We start from the raw sequence: 12334 nt of genomic DNA, 5'->3' as shown, positions 1-12334 counted from the left end.
GGGGGTGACCCTGGGTGCCTGGTCCTGGCGCCGTGCCCGCCTCGTCTCGTGGGGAACCAGGTTTTTGGGACCCCAGCCCGGCTTCACAGGGGCTCAGGTGGGGCCGAATCCTGCCCTGGGAGCTTCCCAGCACCCTCAGTTGGTTCCTGTGGGATGGTCCCAACATTTTGCTGGCGTGGGGGACATGGCGGGGAGTGTGACGCCATGCCTGTCCCTGTCCCCACAGGTGAGCCCGCAGGGATAACCCTGCAGGATGCCGAGGCTACGGGGCGGGTGCTGACACCATGAAGGGCTACCATGGGGAGCGTAGCCAGGCACAGCCCTCCTCCGGCCACCGCTGCCGCTGCATCCCAGAGAACTGCGAGCATCCCGCCGACTACATCCAACACGGCCCCGAGGGCCGGCCGCCGTACCTCCTCAGCCCCAGTGAGCCGTGTTCCCTGGAGCATCCCTACTGCCCAGCGCGGAGCCCCGGCGCGGCCAGTGAGTGCCCGGGCGGGCCCCTGAGCGAGCCGCCCTCCACCAGCGCCAGCAGCACCTTCCCGAGGATGCACCACGCGCAGCAGCCCTACGACTCCTGCGACGAATGCATGGCGACCGCCCACCCCGCCAGCAAGATCAACCGCCTGCCCCCCACGCTGCTGGACCAGTTCGAGAAGCAGCTGCCGCTGCACCACGACGGCTTCCACACGCTGCAGTACCCCCGGGCCGGCGGCGCCGAGCCCCGCAGCGAGAGCCCCAGCCGCATCCGTCACCTCGTCCACTCCGTCCAGAAGCTCTTCGCCAAGTCCCACTCCCTGGAGGCGCCGGCCAAGCGGGACTATAACGGCACCAAGATGGACGGCCGCGGGGACGGCTACCACCACCACCACCACCACCACCACCATCACCATCACCAGTCCCGCCATGGCAAGCGCAGCAAGAGCAAGGACCGCAAGGTGGACTCCCGGCACCGGTCCAAGATGATGGGCTGGTGGAGCTCCGACGACAACCTGGACAGCGACAGCAGCTACATGGTGTCCGGCCGGCACGCCGCCGACCAGGGCACCCAGTACTGCGTGGACGCTCCTGAAAGTGCCTTCAGAGACTTGACCTTGAAGAGTCTAAAGGGCGGCGGGGAAGGAAAATGCCTGGCCTGTGCCGGCATGTCCATGTCTCTGGATGGCCAGACGCTCAAGAGGAGCGCCTGGCACACCATGACCGTCAGCCAGGCCCGCGAAGCCTACCCCAGCGCCGGCGGCACTGAGAAGACCTTGATGCTTCAGGAGGCAAAGGCCAAAGACCGAGCGTACCAGTACCTGCAGGTGAGGGGCCAGGCAGGGAGGGGGGCTGCCGCCTCGGGGACTGCAGCCGGTGATGCCGTGGGGCGAGCCAGGGCTGGGACCCTCCATCCCGGCAGCCCATGGTGGCACAGCGATGCTCCAGCTCCAGCTCCACTCCATGTCCCCAGCGCCTGTGCCCCATCCCCTGGGGTCCCACGCTGGTCCCCGCTGTCCCCTCGCCGGCAGTGCAAAGCCCCGTCTGCTGCCTCCCGCCCCTGTGCCCGCTGGATTTGGGGTCAGACCGGCTCTGTTGGCTCAGGGTGGACGGTGGCCCTGCGCCCGCTCCCTCCTCGCAGCTTTTATCCTGCTTGTGCCTGGCTGGGTGCCACAGCCTGCCTCGTCACTGGGCTCCCTTCTAGGTCACCCCCCCTTCCAATTAAAAACTAATTAACTCTTCTCTCCCTTTCCCGGGGGAAGGAGACAGGGAGCGGCAATGCCGTGCTACCCGGGGGCGAGGGCTGGCCGGGGCTCTGCCAGCAGTGGGGGCATTGGGGCAGGGTGACAGCCCCGCCACTCTCCCCATGGGTTGCAGGGGACGCCGTCCCACTGCCACAGCCCGGTAAGGACCCCGTGGTGCCGGCGTCAGCGGCGTGTGGTGGGACTGGCAGCTGCCACGTCAGCCAGGCGGCTGCACGGGCATGGGTGGGATTTGGCCCGGCCGTGCCTGCTGGGGGGGCTGCCAGGTGGGAGCAGCTGCGCTGGCCCGTGTTTTGGGGCAGGGGAGCCATGCTGGCACGTGCACACCAGGCTCGGGCCATGCGTGCACACCGGATTCGGGTCATGCATGCATGCTGGGCTCGGGCTGGCATGTGCCACATGGCAGGCACAGGGCTCGGCTCCGCGTCCCGGCCATGGGACCCCAACCACTGCGTCCTCCCACGCTTGCCTCCTGCCCCAGGTGCCGCAGGACGAGTGGAGTGGGTACCCAGCGGTGGGCAAGGACGGGGAGATCCCCTGCCGGCGGATGCGCAGCGGCAGCTACATCAAGGCCATGGGCGATGAGGACAGCGCCGACTCCGACGCCAGCGCCAAAGTGTTGCCCAGGGCGGCCACGCGGCGAGACAGCTACCGCCGCTCCTCCAGCGCCGACCAGGCCAGGACCAAGTAAGGGCTGTCACCTCCCAGCCCTGTCTCAGCACCGCAGGTGGCAGCGGGGCCATGGGCTGGGGGTCCCTGGGAGCAGCCGGGGGGGGACACGGCTGCGCTGGGCTTTGGGATGGGACCCGCTGCTGCAGCTGTGAGCAAAGGTTGGGGAGGAGAGGCACGTTCAAAATGAGAAGGCTGGGATGTGACCCAGTCCTGGCAGGTGACAGGCTGGCTCCTCATCCATGGCCCTGCTGTGTACCCCCCTGGTGGCCCTGCATTGCTGGGGGACAGGTCAGGACAGCATTTCGGGGCAGTTAGGAGCGTGGGCAGTGGTGGTGGCCAGCGGGAGTATCGCTGCGTTTCCGAATGCTCTGCTTGAATGTGTTGCTTTTGGTGCAATCCCTTCTATTCCCACTGTCTCTCATTAGGTTTGCAAGTAGGCACTATTCTGATTCATATATCTGTAACTGTCCCAGCTGCTGCACGCCACCGCGAATGCTCCCGCGGGGACAGGGCTACGGGCGTTCCTTCACCACCGGCCAGGTAGGGTCCCATGCCATGGGCGCCGTGGGGCAGGTTGGGGCAGGGGGGTGGTGGATGCTCCTCTGAGCATCTCCTGCCCCGCTCGGCCCCGTCCCCGTCTCGCTGCCCCCAGCCTCACCCACCGCTCTCCCCAGATCAACGATGAGCTCAACCACCAGTTTGAGGCCGTCTGCGAGTCGGTTTTCGGCGAGGTGGAGTCGCAGGCTGTGGAGGCGCTGGACCTGCCCGGCTGCTTCCGCATGCGGAGCCACAGCTACCTGCGGGCCATCCAGGCGGGCTGCTCCCAGGACGACGACTGCCTCTCGCTCTTTTCCATGTCGGCCCCCGCCGGGCCGCCCATCACCAGCAGCATCCTGAAGCCCAGCACCTGTGAGTCCCCGGGGGGTGCTGGGGGCTCTGCCGCGTGAGGGACCCCCGTGTCTCCCTGCCTGCTTTCCCCGGGCACCCATCAAGGGCTGCTGCTGCCCCTGCTCCTGCTGCCGGCACAGGACATGAGCATCTTGCTCATGGCTCAGCCCTGATCAGAGGGCTGCTCTGTGTCCCCTGCACCCATCTGCTATTCCCTCCTTCCCTCCGCTTCTTTCCCCCTACTTTGTTTCCCCATCTCCACCCCTTGCCGGGTGCTGCATCAGCGTGGCCAGCATGGGTCTGGGGTGGTTTTCAATCCCATTCTGGGGATGCACTGGCCAAAGAGCCCCTCTGAGCTCCAGCCCGGATCTCAGAGCAAACCCCTGTTCCCCCGGGGCCCCCATTCGCGGCGGGAAATGAGCAAATGTCTGTGTTTTCACGCGCCTTTTCATCCTGCGCCTCTCCCACAACAGCCTTCAGTTACAGAAAAGCTCCACCTCCCATCCCTCCAGGAACCAAAGCCAAACCCCTCATCTCCGTCACGGCGCAGAGCAGCACCGAGTCCGCCCATGAGAGCTACCTGCCCGGCGAGGTCGCCCGCAGCCCCGCCTGGTCCAAAGACACTGCGGCCCGTTGCAACTCGGCCGAGAGCTTGGAGAGCTCCAAGGTGACGGCCGTGGCCCTCGACCTGCCTCCGGTCCAGCCCCGCGCCGCTCCCAAGCCCTCCACGCTCATCATCAAGGCCATCCCCGGCCGGGAGGAGCTGAGGAGCTTGGCTCGGCAGCGCAAGTGGCGCCCATCCATTGGCGTCCAGGTGGGCTTCTCTCCTCCCTGCGGGCTCTGAGCCGGCTCCGAGCCTGCCCGAGTGGTGCGGGCGATGCTGAGCCTCTGTGCTGCATCTCGGGGCTGCCCTCCAGCGCTCTCCCTCTGCCCCTCGGCAGGTCGAAGCTGTCTCTGACTCGGATACGGAGAGCCGGAGCCAGAGGGAGTTCCATTCCATCGGGGTGCAGGTGGAGGAGGACAAAAGGTACCACACGGCCGGGCTGGGCTGAGACCTGCCGTGCTCACTGCACTGGGGGATTGGGTCCCCCTGGGGCTCCCCGAACTTCCCCGCAGCATCTTTTCCCTCTCTCCTCTGGCTGAGGCCCCCAGAGCTCAGCACCGTCCCCATCCCAGGCTGGATGCCCCCACCTGGGGCAGGATCTGGCCTTCCCTTTGCCCTGGCACCTTGCTGCTGCACCTTGCTGCTGCTGGATTGCGCGGGGAAGGGATTTCCCTGCTCCTAACCCGTGCTTGGGTCTCCCCCGCTGGGGCTCAGCCCTGGGCTTTAAGCCCAGCCCAGGCACAGATGAAACCTTTGAGCTTTTCTGCAGCTAAACATGACGTTTTGGCTGGGTGGGAGCGCCGTGTGCCGGGACCTGCATGGCCTGCGGGAGAGGAGCTCCGGCAATGTGCCCACGCAGCCCCGGTGCATGCTCCTCTCCATCCTCGGTCCAGCGCCGGTAGCCATGGAAACGGTCTAAGAGCAGAGGGAATGAGGGACCGGCGGGTTGCGGCTGCTCAGGGCTATACCCGCGTCCCCACATGCTCCAAGATCCAGGCTGGCATCCCCAGCCCCATCCTGCCTGCGGGCATCCCTCACCCTGCCCCTGACCGCCATGGTACCCAGGGAGGACACGGGGCAGCGGGGTTGTCCTCACTGGCCACGAGGGTCCCCACACGCTCTCGCTCTCCGCAGACGAGCACGCTTCAAGCGCTCCAACAGCGTGACGGCAGGCGTGCAGGCGGACCTGGAGCTGGAGGGCTTCACCGGCCTGGCCGTGGCCACCGAGGACAAAGCCCTGCAGTTCGGGCGCCCCTTCCAACGGCACTCCTCCGAGCCCGAGTCCGGCCGGCAGTACGCCGTGTACAAGACGGTGCACACGCAGGGGCAGTGGGCGTACCGGGAGGACTACCAGCTGCAGTACGACACGGTGGAGGTGCCCCGGCGGGATGCCTGGATGGAGCGGGGTTCCCGCAGCCTCCCCGACTCCGGCCGTGCCTCCCCCTGCCACCGCGACGGGGAATGGTTCATCAAACTGCTGCAGGCGGAGGTGGAGAAGATGGAGGGCTGGTGCCAGCAGATGGAGAGGGAGGCCGAGGACTACGACCTGCCGGAGGAAAGTGAGTTGGGGGGTTGCAGGGTTGGGAGAAACTGGGACTCCTGTAGATCTGGGGGGGCACAGCCATGGTCTTGCAGTGCTCCCAGCTTGGAGCATCTCCCCTGCCAAGGCTAAAGAGGTTGGGTGGGGACAAGAAACACCGGGACACTTTCTGGGACTAGTGGGGTCTGGAGGAGGGAGGAGATGCCACGTGGGCTGGGGGGATCTGAGCTGCACGGGCTGTCCTGCTGCCCCCAGGGGGGTGCAGGCCCTGCCGTGCCGTGCCGGGGAGAGCTCTGTGCCCCACGGGAGCGCTGACCGTCTGCTCTCCCCCCGCCAGTCCTGGAGAAGATCCGGAGCGCCGTGGGCAGCGCCCAGCTCCTCATGTCTCAGAAGGTGCAGCAGTTTTACCGCCTCTGCCAGCAGAACATGGTGAGTGCCGGGCAGCGGTGCTGCGGGGTTGGCCACAGTGGGCGGGGGGGTCATACCCATACGTGATGGAAAAGGGACTTTGTAATGCCACAGGGGAGAGCTGGACAGAGAGCCCCCCAGCACTGTGCGGGTGGGATGGCTGCATGGCCAGCAGAGCCGATGTCCCGTAGATGGACATGGATGACACGCTGTCCCTCTGTGCCCACAGGATCCCAACGCGTTCCCCGTGCCCACCTTCCAAGACCTGGCCGGTTTCTGGGACCTCCTGCAGCTCTCCATCGAGGACGTCAGCATGAAGTTCGCAGAGCTCCAGCAACTCAAGGCCAACGGGTGGAAGATCGTGGAGCCCAAGGTAAGGGCAGGGCTCTGCTGCTGTCACTTGTCCCCTGTCACCTCTCCCTCTCTCCTCCTCCCCGAGCACATCTGTGCCCAAATTGCTTCTGCCAGTGACTGCTTTCAGCAAACACTTGAAAAACAGAGCTGGAAAAAAACGAGGCTAAAGAAGGGGCTGTTCCCGCACTGCAGTCTCGTGGCCGGCTCACTGGGTGTTTTAGGCAGCGCTGCCTGCAAAAGGCCGGGCAGGGTCTCGGCAGGGGCAGGGGCAGCATGCCACAGGCATCTTCATGTCCGTGCAGATGGACAAGGGGACACACAGCCCTGCCTTGTGACTTGGTACAGTGCGGGAGGGGTACAGCGCTGTCTCGCTGGGGCTTTGGCTTGGGCTTGCACATCCCACATGCCCGCTGGCCATGCCAAGCCCACCGGGACACACGTTCCCCAGAGGTCCTGCCCTGAAGCCCCCATTGTCTGTGCAGGAGGAGAAGAAGGTGCCTCCCCCGATACCAAAGAAGCCGCCACGCTCCAAGGTGCACCCGGTGAAGGAGCGCTCCCTGGACTCAGTGGACCGGCAGCGGCAGGAGGCCCGCAAGCGGCTCCTGGCAGCCAAGCGAGCTGCCTCCTTCCGCCAGAGCTCGGCCACCGAGAGTGCGGACAGCATCGAGATCTACATCCCCGAGGCACAGACCCGGCTGTGACCGCAGCCTCCGCTTTTCTACCCGGACTGGATGGCGCGGCCATAGCTCACTGTGATGGGGGGCCGCGGGGACACCCTGGGGCAGCTCTTGGCCCCACTCACAGCTTCTCTCTTTTCTATCCTAGACCTTTCTCGGATCCGACGGCAGGTGAACACAAGCCCGGTTCTGCCCCATCCCCATGCCCCACGCCCGCATGCCCCTGCCAGCCTCTCCCGGGGTCTGGGGCTCTCCCTCCCTCTGCCCTCCCTGGGGCCGTGTCCCAGCTCTCTGTCCCCTTCCCCCCCCGCAGCCCTTCTGCACCCCCCACTAGCCTGCATCCCAACCGAAAGAGAGGTGACCCTTGGCCCCCGGCCCCGCCGGGCTGGAGGGGAGGGGGCTGCAGGCAGGCCCCCCCGCCTCTCTGTACTCAGTGCAATCCCCCAGCGCGCAGCGGGGACGGGGCCCCCCCAGCCCCTGCTCGGCCAGAGCCCCCCCAGCCCCACTCCCCGGCCCTGCCGGCACGAGGCTCGGGGACAAGGGGCTCCCGCACGATGCCCCCTCGTGCCTCCGGCTTGGGTGCCATGGGGGACCCAGGGCTCCTTCCCCTATATACATATATAAATATAACCTGAGGAATAAACCAGAAACTACACGTGACCAGCGCTGTGTTCTGGCTGGTGGGACGGACCAGAGCAGCAGAAACCCCCGGTCACGGCGAGCTGCCCCGCTTCCCTCACACGGAGCATCGCGACGCGCTTCTCCTTTTCCCGCTCAACCCTCCTTCCCCATCCGTCTGTCCCTCCATCCCTCCGGCCTTCCCTCCTGCCAGCTGGGAGACCGGGAGCACCTCTGCAGCGTGGTTGGGGAGGAGGGATACGGTTCCCCAATGCCTTGCCACCGGTGGGAGCTGCTTCCCCGGTGTGCGAGCAAGGTGGGAGTGGTGGGGAGACCTGCCCGCAGCCCGTTTGCACCCACAGTGCTGGCGACCATGGTGGCTCCACCCAGAGACAGCAGGTGGGACAGGCGCATGGACATGGTCAGCATCTGTCCCTTGATTGCAGGGCTGCCAGAGATCACCCCAGGGGGTCACCCCTTCTCCCCGGGCTCCCAGTGCCCCGCAGGGATGGGAGACCCCAGGACGGGGCTGTTGTGGGGACACTCCTTGTGGGGACAGGGGACACACCGGGATGCTACCACTCCCAGCTGCCCCATCACTGCACACAGACACAGGAGCAGGGTGGGGGGTCCCCAAAGGTCCCCTCCAGGGCAGAGCAGTGTGGCAGGACAGGAGGCTGCATCTGCCCCATCCCTGTCCCTGTCCCCATCCCTGGTCCCCTCTCCAAGCATCCTGTCCCCCCAACGTCCCTGTTGGTGGCAGAAGTGGGGAGGACCCCCATCCCTGTCCCCCACCCCGCCATGCCAGCAACTCCACGCAGCATCACCAGCCCAGGCAGGGCCAGTGGGTGCTGGGTAGCTCCCGAAATGTGGGGCCAAACCTCACCCAGGGCCCTCGGGCGGGACGGCGGGATCGGAGGCAGCTGGGGGGGAGCCCAGGTCATGCCCCCCATGTAGGGGGGGGGCTGGGGCCGAGCAGGGGGACGCCTTGTCGGGAGTCCCTCGCTCCAGGGGGTCTGTCGGTGCTAAACACCTCTGGGATGGCAGCACCTGCTCAGCCACCCAAAGCCCTTTCCCACCCCACTTCCCCCCCCTGCACCCCGGATTTAGGGACGTGCCTGGGAAGGCCTCCCCGGCCCCCGCCCCGGCCAGCGCCATGCAGTGACCGTGACACGTGGCTCCCTTTTTATTGTAACGAACCGCCGCAATTAATAAAGATGACTTTGGTTACTCCGGGCCAGCGGCCGGCGCTGGGCTCGCCTTTCCCCTGTCTGCTGCCCCTTCGTGTCCGTGGGGTGGGAGAGGGGGGTCCGTGGGGCGGGAGAGGGGCTCTTGTGGGGGCGGGGGCAGATCTCCCTGTGGGGTAGCTGGGGGGTGTCCGCGGGACCCTGTGGGTTTCTGCCAGTGGATCTCCCCGTGGCTCTTTCCCTGGGGATTTCCCCGTGGGTCTCCCTGTGGGCGCCTGCGTGGATCTCCCCATGGCTCTCGCCCCATGGGTCTCCACGTGGGTGTCTCCCTGGGGGTGTCCTCAGGGGTCTCTTCCCATGGGTCTCTCCCTGTGGGTCTCTTCCCGTAGGTCACCCTGTTGCGCTTTCCCTGTGGATCTCCCCATGGGTCTCCCCGTGGGCGGCCCTGGGGGTCTCTCCCGGTGGGTCACCCCGTGGGTCTCTCCCTGTGAGAGTCCCCCTGTGGCTCTCCCCGTGGGGGTCTCCCTGTGGCTCTCTCCCCTAGGTCTCCCCGGGGGTCTCCCCGTGAGCGTCCCCCTGTGGGTACCTCTCCATGGCTCTCCCCGGGAGTCTCCCCCAGCTCTCCCCGTGGGGGTGTCCCCCCGTGAGCATCTTCCCGAGGGTCTCCCCGGAGGTCTCCTCCCGAGTCACCCCCCATGGGTGTCTCTCCCCGTGGCTCTCCCCATGGGCGTCCCCCCGCGATCCCCCTGGGTCTCCCCCGAGTACCGCCGCGGGGCGGCCCCAGCCCGAGCCGCTCCTCCCGCGCGGCGTCTCCCGCGCCGTCCGCCAGGGGGCAGCACGGCTCCGCCGGCCCGCGGGGGCGCCGCTCTCGGCCGCGCGCCCGCCGCTGACCGGAAGGGGCGGGGCCACGGCGGCGGCGGCGGCGGCCGGGCCCAGGTGAGCGGTGCCACCCGGGGCTCGCTCCGGCTCCGGTTCCGGCTGCGGGGGAACCCCGCGGGGGCCGGGCGGGGGTCCCGGCGCGGCCCGGGCGGGTCCCGATTCCGTGTGGGTCAGTGCCGAGGCCCCGGTGCTGCCCGCCCGCTGCGGCCTCTCCCGGCCGCTGCCAGGCCCGCAGGCCTCGGGCGCCGCGGGGCGCCGGGCCCGGCTTGTGACCACCGCGTTTCGTCCTCCCCCTGCCAGGCGCAGCCCCCGGCACCATGTGGTCCGTGCTGTGGGCGGCCGTGCGCTCCAAGGCCCCGTACGTCACGTTCCCGGTGGCCTTCGTGGTGGGGCTAGTGGGCTACCACCTGGAGTGGTTCCTCCGCGGCGACCCCTCGCCCACGGCCGAGGAGGAGAAGAGCATCTCGGAGCAGCGGGAGGAGCGCAAGCTGCAGGAGATCGCGGGCAAGGACCTGACCAAGGTGGTGAGCCTGAAGGACAAGCTGGAGTTCGCCCCTCGGGCCGTGCTGAACAGGAACCGCCCGGAAAAGAGTTAATTAAGTTGTTTGGGCAAATACGGTGCCCTGGAGCGACTGTCCTCGGGGCTGGGGCTGGCCGCTGGAGGGCTGTGTCCCACAGCACCATGCTGGGGATTCCCCTGTCACCTGCACATCTTCCACCAGCCCAGGCACCAGGCTGGTGGAATACGCTACCTGGGCAATACGCTGTGCCCACTGCTGCTCTTCACCCTGCCGGGGCCCTCCGGAGAGTCAGAGTTTGCCCACCCCACGGATTCGCTTGAGCCACAGCGCCCAAACCTCCTCCTTTGTGTCGGAGCGGGAGGGACCCATGCTTTGGAGTGGAGCATGCCTGAAACTCAGCAGCTCTCAGCCTTTCCTGGTCCCTGATACACAAAACCCTCTTGGCCTGGTTCCACCCGTGTCTCTTTAGGTTTGGTGTGAAGATAGAAGAAACTTGGACCTGAGTGACATGGGGTCGGGATCAGGCTAACTGCGTGTGGCAGGAGGATCTGCTGTCCTGCTTACAGCTCTCCTGTGGCTCCTCGTGAACCCCGACCACAGCACCACGGTACCACGTTACCCCCCATGGGAGCCTGAGCAGTGGTGGAGATCTCTGGGGAACCCCTCTCTGCATCGTCCCCAGGCTTCGCAGCGAGGAAGGGGGACAGGGGGAAGTGGAAGTCCTGCCCCTGCTTCCATCGTGGAGCTCTGAGCATGGCAGTGGCTTTGGGCTGGCATGTAGAGAATGGGGAGATCTCTGCCCTGTACAGGAACAGCCAGAATAAACTTCTATCAGTCCTTGGGCCTCTGTGTCTTCTGCGTCAGCACCTGGCCCTAACCCCGGCTCAGAGTGTGCTTCTGCTCGCCATGTTTTCAAGAAGCAACCCCTTGGGAGAAATGCCGTCGTCGTCCCTGCCAGGCACTCACCTCGGGGCCTGGCAAAGAAGGTGGTGGGCAGGAAGGAGGAGGCGGCACTGAAATCCCAGCCCATGCTGCAGTTGGGCCTCCCTCCCAGCTCCCCCAGCCACGTCATCTCTTCCCTTCGACCTCCTTATCTAGACAAGAAGGGCTGTGGCAGCGCTGGGTGGGGGCCCAGGGGACTGGGGGGTTCCCGCTGGGCTGCTGAGCAGGGCAGTGCGTGGTGTGAGAGGCTGGCAGCGAGCACTGGGGGAACTGGTGGCCAGCGTCCCCTCCAGCCTCGGGTGTCACCAACATGGCAAGACCAAACCCTGGCGAGAGCTGCCCCAGCAGGGCCAGCTGGTAACTGCTGCTGTTTGCCGGCAGCGTGCCGGGGCCGAGCGGCCATAGCCAGGGTTATCACTGTCTCCGCACTTGTTTTTTCCCCTGGTGCCTGAGCGAGGCCTCACCGCTGGCCCGGCCCGGCCTTCCCCTCCCGGGGACGATAAATCTGTCGTGTCTGGTGCAAAGCCCTGAGGTCAGCAGCCAGTTCGGCGTTTCGCCTCGCTCCATCCCGCTTCCTCGGGGCCAGCTCCTGCCCCGCTGACAGCTTTACTGCCGGCGCTGCCCAGCTGTGTTTACTGTCCGACCCGCTGTCCTCGGGCTGGATCATGGCCTAGCACCACCGGGAAATCTCAGGCCTTTGCCGTTGCGGTGTGCGAGAGCAGCTGAGGCTGGGTTAGAGAGTGCAGGAGGAGGCTCAGGTGATGCAAAGGCTCTCCCAGCCGTGCCCCACAGCTGCCTCCTGCACTGGGGGCTCACGGCACCTCTCGTGCCACCACCCCAGTCCCCCTGGCGGGCTGGCACTGTCCCCTGAGCTAACCCTTTCCCTTGGCCTCCTGCTTTCCCAGCCTGGCTGTGGGGTGACGCTGGGCGACAGGCTGTTCCCTATTGTGTGCTGGGGTGGGAATGGTCCTGTCCCTTCCCCCAGCCAGGACCAGCCGGACCCAGCTCGGAAACGTCTTCCGAAATGCCTTTGTTCACCCTGCGACGGAGCGGCTCCCTCGGCTGTTTATAGCCCATTGATCTGTCTGTTCCCAGGACTGGCCGGGCACAATCGGGCTTTGTCGGGGCCTCGCTGCCCCGTTTCCTCCCCTGGGCCCACGCGGTGTCGGTCGGGGGGGGCTGCTCTGGGCCAGCGCTGGAACAATGTCCTCGGGAAGGACTGAGCCCCCACAGCAGTGACATGGGCACCGATGGCACCTGGCCGGGCAGTCGCTGCCCTGCTCGTGCCCCAGCTGCCTTGCTGGT

General features: G+C 66.7%; 2 protein-coding genes across 2 annotated transcripts; both read left to right on the top strand.

The window, feature by feature from the left end:
* Positions 1 to 284: 284 nt before the first annotated feature.
* DLGAP3 (DLG associated protein 3) lies at positions 285 to 6906 on the top strand. Its single transcript, XM_054223698.1, has 10 exons — positions 285 to 1304; positions 2221 to 2426; positions 2837 to 2951; positions 3086 to 3320; positions 3773 to 4113; positions 4241 to 4326; positions 5038 to 5462; positions 5781 to 5872; positions 6081 to 6224; positions 6688 to 6906. Exons 1-10 carry the CDS (start codon positions 285 to 287, stop codon positions 6904 to 6906), a joined length of 2883 nt encoding a protein of 960 aa, XP_054079673.1.
* A 2677-nt stretch (positions 6907 to 9583) lies between these two features.
* On the top strand, positions 9584 to 10924 carry SMIM12 (small integral membrane protein 12). The gene is made up of 2 exons (XM_054223986.1): positions 9584 to 9623; positions 9867 to 10924. Exon 2 carries the CDS (start codon positions 9884 to 9886, stop codon positions 10160 to 10162), a length of 279 nt encoding a protein of 92 aa, XP_054079961.1. The 5' UTR covers positions 9584 to 9623; positions 9867 to 9883; the 3' UTR covers positions 10163 to 10924.
* The last annotated feature ends 1410 nt before the right edge of the window (positions 10925 to 12334 follow it).

The sequence above is a fragment of the Rissa tridactyla genome, chromosome 18 (assembly GCF_028500815.1).
Source record: "Rissa tridactyla isolate bRisTri1 chromosome 18, bRisTri1.patW.cur.20221130, whole genome shotgun sequence".
Classification (NCBI taxonomy): Eukaryota; Metazoa; Chordata; class Aves; order Charadriiformes; family Laridae; genus Rissa; species Rissa tridactyla.
Note: the sequence above shows the minus strand (reverse complement) of the source record. Positions and strands in the feature narration are given on the sequence as shown.

What these genes read in the sequence shown, in the direction of transcription:
- DLGAP3 (XM_054223698.1), top strand. Translation starts at nt 285, where the DNA reads ATGAAGGGCTACCATGGGGAGCGTAGCCAGGCACAGCCCTCCTCCGGC. An exon ending in CTACGACCTGCCGGAGGAAA is followed by an intron (nt 5,463 to 5,780) that starts GTGAGTTGGGGG and finishes TCCCCCCGCCAG; the next exon opens with TCCTGGAGAAGATCCGGAGC. An exon ending in GGAAGATCGTGGAGCCCAAG is followed by an intron (nt 6,225 to 6,687) that starts GTAAGGGCAGGG and finishes TTGTCTGTGCAG; the next exon opens with GAGGAGAAGAAGGTGCCTCC.
- SMIM12 (XM_054223986.1), top strand. Translation starts at nt 9,884, where the DNA reads ATGTGGTCCGTGCTGTGGGCGGCCGTGCGCTCCAAGGCCCCGTACGTC.